General features: G+C 34.3%; 3 protein-coding genes across 3 annotated transcripts; all 3 read left to right on the top strand.

Annotated features, from left to right (window-relative positions):
* The first annotated feature begins 4,813 nt into the window (after window positions 1-4,813).
* LOC142161716 (endo-1,4-beta-xylanase 4-like) lies at window positions 4,814-9,375 on the top strand. Its single transcript, XM_075228640.1, has 5 exons — window positions 4,814-4,891; window positions 7,518-7,548; window positions 8,346-8,392; window positions 8,505-8,727; window positions 8,972-9,375. Exons 1-5 carry the CDS (start codon window positions 4,814-4,816, stop codon window positions 9,373-9,375), a joined length of 783 nt encoding a protein of 260 aa, XP_075084741.1.
* Window positions 8,176-10,740, top strand: LOC107805673 (endo-1,4-beta-xylanase 5-like). Its single transcript, XM_075229075.1, has 4 exons — window positions 8,176-8,261; window positions 8,346-8,727; window positions 8,972-9,603; window positions 10,335-10,740. Exons 3-4 carry the CDS (start codon window positions 9,403-9,405, stop codon window positions 10,680-10,682), a joined length of 549 nt encoding a protein of 182 aa, XP_075085176.1. The 5' UTR covers window positions 8,176-8,261; window positions 8,346-8,727; window positions 8,972-9,402; the 3' UTR covers window positions 10,683-10,740.
* Window positions 10,741-12,477: 1,737 nt separating this feature from the next.
* On the top strand, window positions 12,478-14,836 carry LOC107805672 (plasmodesmata-located protein 7-like). Its single transcript, XM_016629745.2, has 3 exons — window positions 12,478-13,362; window positions 14,170-14,280; window positions 14,556-14,836. The coding sequence occupies exons 1-3, from the start codon at window positions 12,639-12,641 to the stop codon at window positions 14,561-14,563; spliced, it is 843 nt and encodes a 280-aa protein (XP_016485231.1). The 5' UTR covers window positions 12,478-12,638; the 3' UTR covers window positions 14,564-14,836.
* Window positions 14,837-17,617: the final 2,781 nt, after the last annotated feature.

Raw genomic sequence — 17,617 nt, 5'->3', positions numbered from 1 at the left:
CAAATTCTGAAACACTCCCGGCAATTGTGGAACGAGGGCATGTTGACCAACTTTCTCATTGTTTAGATAATGATGATCGTCATGAATATATGCTGCTTTCTCTGCCAATTGAAGTACTTGCTCTCTAGTTTGCCCCATATTCACGTGACAATTCTGCAACCATATCTGGGTAGTGTTGAGGGCGTTACCCATCTCAGTCTCGCGTCCCTCGTATTCTTCAATACGGCGGTTTAGCACAGCTCTCTCAATCATCCACTGACGCCGCTCTACCTCAAAATCTGCATGTTGATGACCTCCCTTATGCCTTTTTATTTCTTCCAATTGTGCAAGAAACTGACCCTTTGAGCGTATCCAATATGCCCTTTCTCTTTCAAACTGCTCTCTCTACTGATCAAACTCCAATTGTTGTTGGTGCGCATCCTCTTCAATGATATTCAAGTCTTCTTGCAGCTTATGCATTTCAGCATTTTTATTTGCCTCAACTCTTCTAACTAAACCAATAGTGCTTGCCAATTCTTCTTCTAAGCGGGCCGCCTCATTTTTAGCATGCTTTAGATCTTTATCCATTCCCCGTAAGGCCGATTGATAATCTTTCTCAATATTTAAATGAATCTGAGCGACACCGGCTTGCAGTTGGGTTTGTTGTTTAGATATGGTCATCCGGGAATGCTCCAATTCCTCTTTTAACTTTTCTATAGCTCTTTGATCATTTCTCCTCTTGTTAGATCCTTCAGGCCTATCTCTAAGCGACGAAGGGTCATGAAACTAGGTAATATATTCAGGGATCACCTCTTCATGATCTCGGTCTTCTACCATATCAGTCAACTCCGAGACTTTACTTGCATACCGAATTTTTATAATTTCTTCTTCGTCATGAGGTTGATCTTTACCAAAATCATAACAGAACTTGCTCATATCTCGTGTTGGTGGCATCTCCTATAGTCGTGCAAATTGGCGCATTACCCGAAGTGGAGCATAAGGCTGAACACCATCCAATCCTATGAGTACCAAATAAGAATGGTATGCAGACTCACAAATAACCTTTTTAGAGGAGAACCAATCATAGTTCCAAGTGATCCGTTTGGCAGACAGAGTAAGAAGTAGTTCTTTTCAGGCGCCAATCCCCTCTGGTAAGTCACATTCGTCAATTTTTTTTCTGGTGATCATAAGTATAATTGGGCCATACCTCACTAAAATTAGTGATCGTAGGATGACGATAGAAATGCTCCAAAAACCATATCTGTAACAAAATGTTGCAACCATCAAAGTTTCGTGCGCCAATTTTACATCTAGTTAAAGCACGAAAAATACAAGAAAGAATCATAGGGACCAAAGTATAATCACCCCCTTCTGAGGTCAGAGCCTCAACTACACCTGCCAAGCGTATGTCAATGCGTCCCTCTCTTTCCGGAAAAACTACACGCCCTAAAAAAGTGACCATAAATGCAAACCTTCTCTGTACCTTCCATGTTTCCTTATCTTCCTTTGATTTCAATTTTCCCACATTCCTTTCGAAATTGCATTCTAGGCCATACAACTGAAACAAAAAGCCCAACTTAACCCATTTGCCTCCTAGACCTTCATATTGTCCGTAATTTATGTTCAAAAGCTTCAGAAACCTACCCTCGTTCATATTTTTTTGGTACTATGGGCCTTTGGCGGCAAAGATTGCGGCCCCACCCCTGGAAATGGGCGATTTCCTCCAAGGTCGGAGTCATTTCACAGTCGGTAAAACGGAACACATTGTTTTCAGGATCCCAGTGCGGAATCAAAGCTTCAATCATGTGAACCAAATGTCTCAAGTATTTCTTTATCTAGTTTCGCTCATATTCCTTAAAGTCTCTCCACCAATCCCACAACAACTGTGGTATCTGATCGACAATGAGAAAATCTGGTATCCCTTCTGATCTGGGCCTCTTTTCAGACTTGCCTCTTTCCCCACTCATGGTATACCTGTCTACCCAGACACGGGGTTAAGCTTTGATCAAACATATTATTGACATACAAAAATTCCGATTTTTCGGGTTTTGACTCTATAAAAGAATATAAATAAATAAATAAAAGCTAAACTGTGGGACTATAAAAAAATATTTTTGGATTTAGGTTTTTTTTTTTTGATTTTCTAAGGAAAGAATTGTAAATAGGGAATTAAGGAAAAGAAAAATATTTCTGAATTGTTTTTTTTTTTTGAAAATTGGGGCCGGAACCGATGAGGTTTGCCTACGTATCTCACATCCGGTGAGAATCAGACCCGCGTAGTTCGGTTAAAATCGACTATGTTCTTTTCTTTCTTTTTTTTAATGAAAATTAATCTTTAAAAATCATATGCACTAAACCACATCATTTTTTCTCTCTTCGTTCAACTGATATACGCTAAAGCCAATCGACATGCAAGCCTCCCAAATAATGCAACAAGTAGCACGTAACATGACATAATGGTCTCAACAAAGCTTGTCCTAAAACAGAACTCGACCTCTGTGTCGAGCGTTGCTAAGTCAAATGCACATGATGCAAATAAAGCATAGCCTACTAGGGATATTCACTGCTTGCGGCTTGTTCTTCTAAGTTTGTAAATCATAAAGGAGATGGTATCTAGACCTGACTTACTCGGGCGGACAACCCGAGCCGAGGAGCATCAAGCGTCACCAGTAGTAGAACAACACTGGCTAGCTAACGGCTCTCCTGCCTAATACGTGTGACTAAATGCTTCACCAGAAGCTGGTAGGCTAACTGGTTTTATCTCAAGACAGAAATTTTGTGATGCTGGTAGGTAAACACAACATAACTAACTATAAGAAGACTCAGAGGGAAGAAGGATTTCGTAACAGTTCTATATACAGTTCAAGCAATATTAAAGCGGTAAAAAGCGGCATTTAGCACATTAGGCTCAAACACGTAAAAAAAATCAGATAATAAACAAAAGCCAGGTATAACAGTTATTCTAAGCTCGAATTCTGAACCCTGAACCAGAGATTCTGGGTTCTAGTCCCCAGTAGAGTCGCCAGAGCTGTCACACCTCCTTTTTCCCGAGGTAATAGGGATAGAGGAGTTTTTCCAATTAAAGTGACATAAATCGAAATTGGATTATTTATTTAATCAGAGTCGCCACTTGAAATGATTTATGGTGTCTCAAGTCACCGGTTTATTTTAAATCCCAAATCGAGGAAATTTGACTCCGTTTAAAGTCCGCGAAACCAGAAGACCGGGTAAGAAATTCTGTTAACCCGGGAGAAGGTGTGAGGCACTCCCGAGTTCCGTGGTTTTAGCACGGTCGCTCAACTATTAATAATTGGCCTGCTATCTGATTTATTACATGTTTAAAACCTATTGTATATTTTTAACTTTCTACGCGCTTTTAATTGAGTTTTAATTGCTTTTAGAATTTATGGAGTATATTTAAATAAGTCGCGATGTCGCGCGCTCATTGTTTTTTGTACATATTGCGAATCGCGTCACGTGAAATACACCCGCGACCTACAACATATTGATTTTTATTATTAATTGATTTGGAGTTATGGTCGAGTCACGTGAAAGGTACACTCGAATTGGGATTTACGTATCGTGACCATGCCACGGAAACCGTGCCCATGACCACGATAATTTATTAATCGCGCCTAAAGCTATTTACTCCTCCTGTCTCAAGATATTAGTCACTTTATGCTAGTTCATCACATTTATATCCCAAATACCAGTCAGTTGCTCTTACCAACATTTGGTACAAGTCCCGACACTAAGGTTTATATATATTTTACTCCTACACCATACAATCATATTACCAACTCGTCAAAGTTAATACCACTTTTATCTGTGCTGCTTTGATTCTTCATATCAAATCAAGCAACAAAAGGTGTAGAATAAGATGTATAAATACAACATAGGTAAGACAAAAAGGTCAAATGCATTGGGTTTCCAACAGCAATAAGAACTAGAATCTAGGAATAAGCTACCCATTAGCAGATTTAAACAAAAATCAGCAACGGACTTCTCATAAACAAACACATATATTTAAATAAAAAGCATCACCATTCATCCAAATCTTATAGCAAAAACTACACACGAATTTAAAAAGGAGCAAAATAACAGAGGAAGGATTGAGAATGCACCTCAATACGACACTTTCTTCAATTTATAATGAAACTTCACGTACAAAATCAATAGCTATTAGCCACGCCTGTTTAGAACACATCAATACCAAGCTTACAAGATCCGAACCGTGAACCTCGAACAAGACCTCGATCGAACCGGAATCAACCTCGGCTCAAACGAAACTCCATCATTTGAGAAAAGAAGAAAAAAAGAGCCAGCAAATGCAGCAAGGGTTCTCCAAAAGAGGAAAACAAATTCAATCCATTTATAACAATAAGATTTGGGACTCCTATGCTTGAAGTGGTAATCTTTCTGCTTTTTTACCGAAAAAAAAGAAAGGAAACCAACGGCGAAGTGGAAAATGGAGTGGTCCAATCTTGTTTTGCTAAATTCCTCCGTCGTTTTCTTGTTGTTCTTGTGTGTGGGGGGTTCCTTTTATTCTTTTCTTGTGTAGATTTCGATTGATTTCTTTTGAAGGGAATGGAGGTTAGACGGTAAAGAAAGGGATGAGTGCTGGGCCGTTCTTTCTCTTTTTGGGAGGTGCGGCTGATTTCCAAAAATGGGGGAGGGTTCTGTGATGTTCTTCCTCCTTTGAAGAAAGGAATTGAGCTGTTTTTAATGGGTAGAGAGAGTGGTATGGAGTTTGTGAGTGGGGGACAAGGAAAAGTGGAGAGGGGACAAAGTGTGGGGGGACAAGAATGAGGGCAAGCATGGGGGACAAGAGAAAATGGAGTGGGGACAAAGTGTGGGGGACAAAGAGTGGGGACACGCATGGGAAGATGAGAACGGGAAATATTCAAGCACGGTAAAAAATTAGGTGCTCACATACTAAATAACTTAAGCATGTTTAGTCTGAAATTTTAGCAAATGAACTAAATAACTTCAACATGCATTAGCAAAAACTCATTAGAAAATTACATATTGCAAGACAAAAACTTAAGCATGTTTAGTGTGAAGTTTTCGCAAATGAACTAAATAACTTCAGCATATTTAAACTGAAGTTTTAGCAAATAAACTAAATAACTTCAGCATGTTTAGTATGAAATTTTAGCAAATGAACTAAATAACTTCAGCATGTTTAGACTGAAGTTTTGGATAAAACTCATGACAAAATTATTGACTGCAGGATAAATAATTTCAGCATGTATTAGCATAAAGTTTTAGTTTCAATGTAAAACAACTTCGGCTGCTACTGTAATTGGCTGAAGTTTTACACCATCTCGCATGCTAATGAATAACCCCTGGTACTGTAAAACAACGCCATCTCCAAACGTTAGCATGCTGCTACGTTTATCAGGGCTTGTTTTACAGTATGCTAATGCGAATGAGGTCATCTCCAAAGTAGCATGCTAATGCTAATACTATCAGGGGTGTAATTGTCATATTATTACGGATTTTTTGTCAACTGGCTACCAAATCAATAATTTTTAAAAATAGGGTACAGGTTAAAAGGTGGCACAAATATAGGGTACGACTGCAAATCCCCCTGCCTTAACCAGTTCATGTTCTCTCCCGTTTGTTCTTGGAACTTTTTCTTATATATTGCTATATTACAAATTATTTTACCTACTTTAATTACTCATGCTACTTTTTAAGTTTTTTCACATATATTTATGATCTAATTAAAAAAATGTGAATTTAATTGAATTCAATAAATATAGGTCCTCCTCTTTCCTTTTCTTTTTGTTTTAATTTAAACAATCTAACCCTTAAAATAAAGTTAAAATTGTTTAAAAGCCCAACTCACCATTGCACCAGAAAGCAAAGACTACGTCGACAAAAAACAATGCTATCTTATAAAGGAAAAACAGTAAAACATAGTTTGGCACATTTAAAGATTACTAGCTTTTGTGAGTATAAGTTTTTTTAAAATTACACAAATATTATTAACCGATGTAATTGAGTTAATAAAATAAAACTAGAAAAAACGCAAGCTGTTGAAAATGATATATTGATAATATATAGTTAACTTAATAAAACAAATTACGTACATCACATAAAGTTATTCTAATGTCTTATCATGATTTTGGTATATGAACTGTGCATTTACTTTAGTTGCTCGACATGATAGAATAATATGCTAACTCATACTTAAATATATCTTGTAACAACATTATATTCTTCATGGACTTAAAAAATAAATTCTATTTTCTCAAGTACATAATATGAATTTCATCTTATTCCTTACTGGAAATCAAACAGAAAAATACAAAAAAAAAGACTTCATATTATTAGGTTTAACTATCATACGAACAATAATGACTATTCCTAAATGTTAAGAGTCATATATATTTTAAATAAGGAAAGATTTCTAGTAAAATTAAATGACTATTCCTAATTCCTAAATATTATGGAATTAATTAGAATGACAATTTTGTCTAGTTTGAACTCAATTTTTAAAGGGTAAAAAAGACGAACGATTCGTGATTTTAATATAGTATAGATTACATTGTATCAATTGCACCCAGCTAAGTACAAAGCTCTTACAACTATAAATTGCATAACATAAACCTAATCAAGTCCCAAGTAGTGCTATGTCAAATTAAATGAAGCATCACAGTGCAGAAGTAATATATATATGTGGCCTCTAAAAATGATTATCCAGTATAATGTTATCTCCAACATTGGTATATATTCATTTGAACCTTTTATGCAGCTTTGCCCATATTCCAATAAAAGTATTTCTAGTTTATGATCAACTTAACATTATCCTATTTGTTGGAAGTAAAAAGAACCAAACACATTAAGTTGAGCCGTTACTTCCTGTAAAAAGAATTGTCACAAGGACTGATTAATTTCATATTGTCTTAATTACTTACCCAAAGATTGACAACAGGCAGCAAAACTCGACCTATAGTTTTGAGTATTGATTTGATTGAATCCAATATTTTAGTATATATGTGTGTGTGAAAAATTGTGAAAATATTAAAAATAATAAATTTTGAAAACTCATAATATCAATTTTGAACTCATTAGGTTTAAATCATAAATTTGCGCCTCTGGCCGACTAATGTCATGTCTGATAGAGTGATGACATTTTTTCCAAGTAGAGTGTGTGGTTTCTTTGACCCCAACACCAACTTGAGAGGGAGGGTGATAGTGATTAGTGAGTAACAACATTTATATTTTCTGTATTTGTGTTACAACTTAACTAAGATGAAAAATGGCTGGTCAATTTGTTAATTACCTGGGAATAGTTAGCTGGTTAGTTCAGTTTGTTAGAAGCAACACGTTCAATTAGTGGAGTTTGTTACATTTTTTTTTTGTTTTATTTCCTGTACTACTCATGTGGGCAATATTACAAATGCAACACAATAATTTCTCTAACAATTTGCCTTGATTTCACGAATTAATGTTAACAGCTTCCTCTGATTAATTTCCTTTCTTTTGTTTCTTTGCAGTTCTATTATTATTTTTATTTCTTTTTTTAGGAAGATTTGTTTGTTGTGAACGGGGTTAAGGGTAAGTGATTGTTACTGAAAATTAGTAATTAAATGAAACCATGGTGAGCGTCTAAGGATAATGAGCTTTTTTTTCAATGAGAATTGCTCGTTAATTTATGACCATAAACGAAGTAGTCTAGAAAGAAAAGAAAATAACGTGCTAAATTAAAAGTGTTTTTTATAATCATTCAATATCCGAAATTCACTGGTCCGTCTAATTCAAATTCATGCCGGAGTTTTTCAATGCCAGACCTCGAACTCGAGACGTCTTGTTAAGGATGAAGGGATTCTATCCATTCCACCATAACTTATGGTGGTAACTAAAAGAGTTTAACTTCTATACACTGATAATGTAATTTTTATATATTAAATATAAGAACTGTTAAAAAATAACTACAAGTTAACGTTCATTCATAATATAGTGGATTAGCAACCTGAAAATTTAAATAAGGCTAGTAACTTGCTACATCAGGTAAATTTGCAAAAAAGAAAAAAAAACAAATACAGCTATAGCATGATCGTATGAATGATAAGAGAACTTGCCCAAGAATGCTTAATAATTCAAGTATAATCATTCATTAAGCAACGAATTGTGGAAATTTTGCTACATATAAATTTGTCTCTCATTTTATGATTTCACAACATTAAAAATTGCAACTATGAAGACATTCAAGAGAAATAATAATGTTCTGCGTCACGTTGTACTCTTATCTTGTTACTTCTTTTTTGCAGGTTAATCTGTCTTTCCACTAAATTACATTAAGTTATAAATTACATTATATTTTCCTTATATTTTAAATGACAATATTTTTGCAGGATTTCAAGTGTATGCCATAGGCTATGACTACTATTTCACTTCAAAGGCAAGATTTATAAGATATATTTACATGTCTTTCCCTGTATATTAAAATTCTTTTTTCGAAAAAAAATATATTTTGAATTGATGGATTTTTCTTACTATGCATGTTTCTATAGTGTTTGGAAAGACCTCTAAATCCACAATATAGTGGAGGAATTGCTATAAATCCAGAACTCAACAATGGATTAAATGGATGGACAAAATTTGGAAGTGCAAGAATTGAGACAAGAACATCAAAAGAAGGCAATGTCTTCATTGTTGCTTCTCATAGAACACAACCATCTGATAGCTTTTCTCAAAGATTTTATGTTGAGAAAGACAAAATGTACACTATTTCAGGTACATTCTTTCCTTTATTAATTTAAATAAGAGTATAAAATTTCTCAAACGAAGTGTATGACTGTTTATAATAAGTCTAACTTGGTGTCTCATAAACAAAATAAGCAACTTACTATACGTAAAATACATGTTAAATTATACTGATAATGTGAAGGATATTTTTACACTGTCAGTAATCAATTAAATGAATTAGAGTTGTTTAGTTTGGGTGAATTAATTTACTTTATTTTTGTCATTTTGGTAGCATGGTACAATTCCAGGTTCAAGTTAACTGTTTTCGAGAACGAAATGAAGTGGTGGTTTACTGAGCCAATTCAGGGCAAAGAAGACTACCATTTGGCTGATGCTATGCTTCAATATGTCAAGAATTATAGCATGTTAGTCCGCGGACACAACATAGTTTGGGAAAATAAAGATCAATTGCCTTCTTGGGCGAAAACGTTGTCACCTCCCCTTTTATCAGCAGCAGTTGAAAGGAGATTTTACTCGTTAGTACCAAGATATCAAGGCCAAATGATGCATTGGGATGTTGACAATGAAAACATACATTTTTCATATTTAGAAAGCCAGCTAGGCGAAAACGCCTCGGCTTATTTTTACAAGAAGGCTCATGATATGGATAGCAATACTATTCTGTTCTTGAATTAGTATAGTACTATTGAAAATCCTGATGATATGGTTGCAAATCCAGCTAATTACTTGGCCAAGATTCAAGAAATTAGATCAATGGGGTATAATGGACCTCTTGGAATTGGACTTCAAGGTCATTTTGATACTCCAAATATACCTTATATTAGAAGTGCACTTGATATTCTTGCAACTGCAGATTTGCCTATATGGATTACAGAATTAGATGTTTCAAGCAGACCCCTTCAGGTAAAACTAGCCCTCACTTAATTTGTGATTATTTACTTTATTTTTAAAGTTATCAAATCAGACTTACTATAGACACGCATTTGTTATTGTACGTCACTTAACTTGTGATTATTTACTTTATTTTTCAAGTTATCAAATCAGACTTACTATATACGTAGCTGTTATTGTAGGTCATTTAACTTGTGATTATTTACTTTATTTTTCAAGTTATCGAATTAGACTTACTGTAGACACGTAGTTGTTATTGTAGGTCACTTAACTTGTGATTATTTACTTTATTTTTCAAGTATCAAATCAGACTTACTATAGACACTTATGTAGTTGTTATTGTAGGTCACTTAACTTGTGATTATTTACTTTATTTTTCAAGTTATCAAATCAGACTTAGTATAAACACGTTGTTATTATAGGTCACTTAACTTGTGATTATTTACTTTATTTTTCAAGTTATTGAATCAAACTTACTATAGACACACTTAACTTGTGATTATTTACTTTATTTTTCAAGTTATCAAATCAGACTTAGTATAAACACGCTGTTATCGTATGTCACTTAACTTGTGATTATTTGTTTTATTTTTCAAGTTATCAAATCAGACTTACTATAACCACGTATCTGGTATTGTAGGTCAATTTAATCTGATGGCATAAAAATGTATACATCGTCTGTCCATGCATAAAAGTTAAACTTGTCATAATTTTATTTTATTTTTTGGATTTTTGGATTGCAGGCAGAGTATTTGAATGACATAATGTGGGAACTTCATGCACATCCAGGAGTAAATGGAATAATGATTTGGTCACCATGGCAACCACAAGGATGTTATAAAATGTGTTTAACTGATAATGATTTCAAGAATTTGCCTACTGGGGATGTTGTGGATAATTTTATGAGACAATTAAGTCATCAGGGCTTAATTGGGACTACTAATGATAATGGTTACTTTGAGACTTCATTATATCATGGAGATTATGAAGTGATAATCAAACATCCAACTGCAAGAGATCAGTCCTTTACTCAAAGATTTAATGTAGCCAAAAGCCAGAAAAGTAGTACCCTAGTGAAATTATCTGCTTAGGAAATCAGTCCCTGTCTTAATTCTGTTTGATTAATAAAAATTCCCTTCATTATTGTCCTCTTGACTTGTTTCATAATTTTGCTTAATTTTGTGTTTTTATCTCTAAGTAAATGACAACATTCGAAGGACGATAATGAATAATTTGATAGTTAGAAAGAAAAGAATGAAAAAGAATTTATGTCTTAGAAAACAAACACTAAATTTCATGTATTAATCTAATTTTAGTCAATTACATAAACAGAAAAGAATACACAGCGTGAAATATTATATATTTTGTTTCTTTGAATCAGAATTAACATAAAGCTCAACTGTATCATTCATTAAAAAGGATAGTAAACTAAGGGTGTGTTTGGTACGAAGGAAAATATTTTTCGGAAAATATTTTCCAATTTTCCCATGTTTGGTTGGCTTAAATGTTATGAAAACATTTTCCTCATGAACTCATTTTAACCTCCAATTGGAGGAAAATATTTTCCCTATCAAGAGAAGGGAAAATATTTTCCAAAACTCTTTTTCAACCTTCTCCACCCTATTCTCCATCCCCACCAACCCAACCCCACACCCCCACCTACCCACCCCACCCACCCTAACACCACACCACACCACCCCCTCACCCCACCCTCTACTCCCACCCCCTACCCCCACCCTAAATAGAAATATTATTGATAGTACTTTCTTTTCATGTTATAAATAGAATACTTTTTTTCATTTCAACAAATGAGTATTTTTTTTTTCATTTTAACAAAAAAAGTAATTTATTTTCATGATGTAAAAAAAGTATTTTCTTTCATTTCAAAAAAATGATGTAGTAAAAAATATTTTCTTTCATTTCAACAAAAAGAGTAGTAAACAGTATTTTCTTTCATTTCGACAAAAAGAATATTTTCTTTTCATGATTTAGAAAAAGTAGTTTCTTTCATTTCATCAAAATGATGTAGTAAAAAGTATTTTCTTTTATTTCAACAAAAAGAGTAGTAAAACATATTTTCTTTCATTTTAACAAAAAGAGTATTTTCTTTTCATTTCAACAAAATGAGTATTTTCTTTTCATGATGTAAAAAAAAAAGTATTTTCTTTCGGTTCAACAAAATGGGTACTTTATTTTCATGTTATAGAAAGAGTACTTTCTTTTTCAACCAAAAAAAGAATATTTTCTTTTTAGTTATAGAGCACAAATTTCAACGTTATTTTTGTGTAAAAAAGTAAAGCAAAACATTAATTCCTTTGGGTTTGTGTGAATTTTTAGAAGAATAATTAAATTCTTGAATTTGGGGGAGGGGGGAGAGGAGAGCACAAGAAACATGAGGACTTAGGGGAAGGGGGTGAGGAGAGTAGCATAAAAAATTATTTTTCTAAAAAATATTTTCTACACTATAACCAAACACTAGAAAATATTTTTCGAAAATTTTTTTTCACTTACCAACCAAACAAGGGAAAATAAGTCATAAAACCACTCATTTTTCATGAAAATATTTTCTAGGAAAATATTTTCTATGTAAAACATTTTCTTTAGTACCAAACACGCCCTAAATGAGAGAAAAGAACTATACATACATGCATGCATTTCATGCAAACATACCTATATACAAGATTTCAAAACGAAATAGTATTATACTATAGCTAAGAAAAGCAAAACTTTACTTGGTTAAGTAACCAAGTAAAGTTACTCTCTTTTTTAATTTTAAATAACTTATGAAAAGGTAACAAATGAAAAGGCACGAATAGGCTGGCCACCATAACTTTGTGTTATTTTTTCCTCCCTCTAAACCTTTTGCATGCCATATATTTGCAAACTATAACCAAAAAACAACTCAAACCTTTATGCAATTGTGCTTAAATACTCGTTGAAACAGCCATAGAAATACCTCTCTCTCTCTCTCTCTCTCTCACACACACACATACGCACACACTCTATCTCTCTCATCATAGTACGTACATACTCTCTCAATTTCAAACATGGCCAAAAAACTCCATTTTCTTCTTACTCTCATAGCCATTTCCCTTTCTTTCTTCTTTCATGTCATCTCCTCCGATTCTTCTGTCGATTCTTTCGTCTACGGTGGCTGTTCACAGATAAAATACACACCAAACTCACCTTACGAATCAAACCTCAACTCCCTTCTCACATCCTTTATTAACTCAGCCACTTACTCATCTTACAACAAATTTAGTATCATGGGATCAACCAAACAAGACATATTATACGGCGTATACCAATGTCGCGGCGATTTATCGATGCCAGATTGTGCTACTTGTGTAGCCAAAGCAGTGAGTCAAGTTGATAAACTTTGTTCACAAAACTGTGGTGGAGCTTTACAATTACAAGGGTGTTTTGTAAAGTATGATAACACTTCATTTCTTGGTGTTGAGGACGAGACTTGTGTGTTGAACAAATGTGGGCCGTCTAATAATGGGCTTAATGAGGATTCTATGGGCCGTGTTTTGACAAGTTTAAATGGGGCTGATGGGCTTTATAGAGTTGGTGGGTCATTAGATGTACATGGTGTGGCCCAATGTGTTGGTGATTTGAGTAATGGCCAGTGTCAAGATTGTTTATCAGAAGCAATCGGACGGCTGAAAAGTGAGTGTGGTGGAGCTGCGTATGGGGATATGTTCTTGGGAAAATGTTATGCTAGGTTTACAACTAGTGGAGCTCATTTTGATGCCAAATCTAATCACGGTAAGGAAAAAAATAGTGATTTAAATATCTTTTATTATCAGTATAATAATTAAAAACAATCCGCACAACATATTTTGCATTCACATAAGATACATGGAAGAGCCGCACCTCAAAGGGTATGATGTAGACAGTTACCTCAAAGGGTATGATGTAGACAGTCTACTCTAATGCAAGTATTAGTGGCTAGTTCCACTGCTCGAATCCGTGACCTATAAGGTCACATGAAGATAACTTTACCGTTAATACTTCAAGGCTCACCTTCTTAGATTATCAGAATAATTTATAGTTATTACTTATTACAATAGATTATTTACTTTTATTTGGATCACCAAATTAGACTTATTATCGACTTATCGCTTGTAAGTCATTTTAATCTAACAGTGTAAAAAAAAATTACATTGTTAATGCCAAAAAATTAAGCTCTTTTTAGGACTAGTGTAATTGCGATGCATGCTCTTTCTCAAGGGAACGAATGATTCATCACTTACTCTTAAGCGTGACCTCTAAACTCTAATACTACGTTATATACAACAATGTATTGATTTCATTAGCAATGAAATATGTAACTTTTAAAGAGAAATTGATATCTCATTATGCAAGATCCCTATCAATTGATTATTTCGTTTTTTTTTTCTTTAGCATTTCACACGTCAAAATTATAACTAGAACTAAAAAGTAGAAAGGGAGGCCGGTTTTTGGTTTTGCAATGTTGATAAGTGATAAGTAACATAAATTAAATTTTATTGTCTAATGTGAATATGTAGATCATCTACAGTGTAAATATCAGTGCCATTTTATTCATTGCAGGTTCTCATTTTGAGAATGAGAAGACATTTGCACTTATAATTGGATTATTAGCAGGGGTTGCACTTCTCATCATTTTCTTAACTTTCATAAGAAGAATATTTGGACGAAATGGTAAGAACTCATATTTTCTTTTCTTTTTTTCCCTTTCTTTTCGTTTTCTCTTTTGATTGTTTTTATATTAACAACAATAACAAACCCAATCTATACGTGGGGGATTGTTTTAATATTATCCCTTTTAAATTTCTAAAAGAGATGGTAACAACTTTTCAGTTTTCACCTTTTGCCTTTTTCCTTTTTTCTTTTACATTCTTTTTAAATTCGTATACAAGTATTTGATTTCATTTTCGTATTACTTAAATTGATTGTTTTTTTATTACTTTTTGCAGGTAAATAAAGAATACATACATGATCAACGTCAAATTGCATTCTTTTTGTTTTCTTTATTTTTATGTTGTCTTTTTCAAAAAGATGATTAACTCAAAGGCTTCATTGAAATGGGAGATTATGAAGAAAAGAGGAAGTCTAGGGAAATGTACCATAAAAGTGGAAAGTGAAAAAGGCTAAGATTCCGCTCTTAACTTTAATTGCCTTGTAAAGAAGTTAAGTTGTATTTTGATATGTTTTCATGTTATGTTATTTGATTATAATGAAGTATTCTTTTGTTTTATTATTTCAGCAATAACATGATCGAACTGTTTTTTTTCATTATTTTCATTCATGAATGCGTCCATTCCGATGAGTTTCTCAAAAGTAATTACATTAATCATCGATATATCCATAGAAAAATGCCAATAATAACAATTAACAAACGAAAATAAAATACAATTAGAGCTACAGGTGAAGGATCATTAAGAAACATAATTAGAGCTAAAGAAATCAAGTATATTTGTGTCCGACCCAAAATCCTAATATATCGTGATGACGCTATCTGAATACTATGTAAGCCAACAACCTCAATAAACCACAATTTCATTTAAGCTTGAAAACATAATATTTAAAGTTAATACAAAAATCTCATTAATACCGACATAAATCACTTCCAAAATACGGTGTCAATGAGTACATGAGCATCTAAAGGGTAACAAAGTCTTACTGATAAAAAACACTGTCTGAAAAATATAGAACAGTACAAAAACTGAAAGGAGGAATGTCAAGGTATGCGGACGTCAAGCAGCTACCTCGATAGTCTCCAATAGATAAAGCTCTGAAAAACTAGCAACCGTCGTGTCCGGAGGTACCTGGATCAGCACACGAGGTGCAGAGTATAGTATGAGTACAATCAACTCAGCAAGTAACAATACTAAATAAAGAGTTGAAGATAGTGACGAGCTTCACAACTAAGTTCAATTACAGTAATTTCCAACATAAGAAGGTAGGCATGCTTTCAAGTTCAATATTTAAAACTCAAATAATAATTTCATATCAAATTCGACTGAAATAGAAGATAATGTCTTTCGGAATTTTTCAAAACAGTGATATATGACCGCTGAAGTGCAACAATAATAAAATCAATGCATTCTCTCAGAGCAACAATCACTCAGTCCTCCCATTCACTCCAACCTCACAATCACTATTTCCTCACAGTCACTCATTCCTCTCAATCACTCAGCACTCGGCACTCGGCACTACACTCGCACTCAATAGGTACCTGTGCTCACTGGGGGTGTACAAACTCCGAAGGGGCTCCTTCAGCCCAAGCGCTATAACAAGCTAATCATGGCATAAATTAATGAAAATGTTGCAGCGTGCAGGCCGATCCCATAAATATCCTCACAATCAGGCCCTCGGCTTCACTCAGTCATCAACCTCTCCAGTCTCTCGGGTTCTCAGAAATCATGATAAGCAGCCCAAACAACAATGATATAATGCATCAATAATGAACAATAGAGACCGGGATGTAATATACAAGTAAAACTGTGACTGAGTACAAAACAGTAATTTAGTAGATAATTCAACATACACACGACCTCTGTGGGTCCCTACAGTGTCAACACATGGTTTAAACATGATTTATAGTTAAATTTCTCTAATACGTGAAAAAATATCCGGATAACAGCAGATTATTCAACTACACAGCTCCATGGAATTGACCAAGTCATAATTCCTACGGTGCACGCCCACACGCCCGCCGCCTAACATGTGTGTCACCTCAAAACCAATCACATAACACATAATCTGGGTTTCATACCCTCAAGACCAATTTTAGAACTCTTACTTACCTCAAACTGTATAATTCTTTATTCTGCAATGTCTTTGCCTTGCGAATCGGCCTCCAAATAGCTCGAATCTAGTCATAAATAATTTGATTCAGTCAATACAAATTATGGGAATTAATTCCATATGAAAATACTCAATTTCCAACAAAAATCGAAATTGCACTCAAAAATCGTCCGTGGGGCTCACGTCTCAGAACTCGACAAAAGTTACAAAATCCGAAAGCACATTCAACCACGATTCTAACCATATAAATTTTACCAAATTCTGACATCAACTCGACCTTCAAATCTTCAAAATAAACCAAGAGGGTTTTCTAAATTTTTCAACTTAATTCACCCATTAAATACTAAAAATAATCATGGATTCAGGTAATTTGACCAATATTGAGTTAAGAACACTTACTCCATTATTTTCCTTTAAAATCTCCCAAAAATTACCTCTTCCCGAGCTCCAATTCATCAAAAATGGCAGAACATAAACTCTCTGCCTAGACATTTGCTCTACGCGATCGCGGGCCTGTCCAGGCGATCGCAAAGCTCAACCTCACAGGCCTACGCGATCACGGACTCGTCCACGCGATCGCGAAGCACAAATGCGTGACCTCCACTTCAGCTCTACTTACTCTATGCGAACGCGACCTTTTTCACGCGTTCGTGAATCACAAACTCCCACAGCTACGCGATCGCAACCCTCTTCACGTGATCGCGAAGAACAAAATCATCACTGCCTCGAACAAGCCTACGCAATCGCGGTCAAGTTCATGCGATCGCGTATAAGGAAACTAGGTACATGCATCAGAAAATTCCAGCAAACTTCCAAGTCCAAAATTCAATCCGTTAATCCTCCGAAACTCATCCGAGGCCCCCGGGACCTCAACCAAATTCACCAACAAGTCCTTAAACAACACACGAAAGCCTCAAATCACATCAAACAACGTTAAAAACACAAATTATACCCCAATTTAAGCCTAATGAAACAAAAAAATTTTAATTTCTACATGCAATGCCAAAACCTATCAAATCAAGTCCGATTGACCTCAAATTTTGCACGAAGTCATAAATGACATAACGGACCTATTTCAATTTTCAGAATCGGACTCCGACCCTGATATTAAAAAGTCAATTTCTCGGTCAAACTTCCAAATTTAAATTTCTGTTTTTTGTCATTTCAAGCCTAATTTAACTACGGACTTCCAAATAATTTTTCGGATACGGTTCTAAGTCCAAAACCA

This window comes from Nicotiana tabacum, chromosome 13, assembly GCF_000715075.1.
Source record: "Nicotiana tabacum cultivar K326 chromosome 13, ASM71507v2, whole genome shotgun sequence".
Taxonomy (NCBI): Eukaryota; Viridiplantae; Streptophyta; class Magnoliopsida; order Solanales; family Solanaceae; genus Nicotiana; species Nicotiana tabacum.
This window is presented reverse-complemented; position numbering and strand designations above follow the sequence as displayed.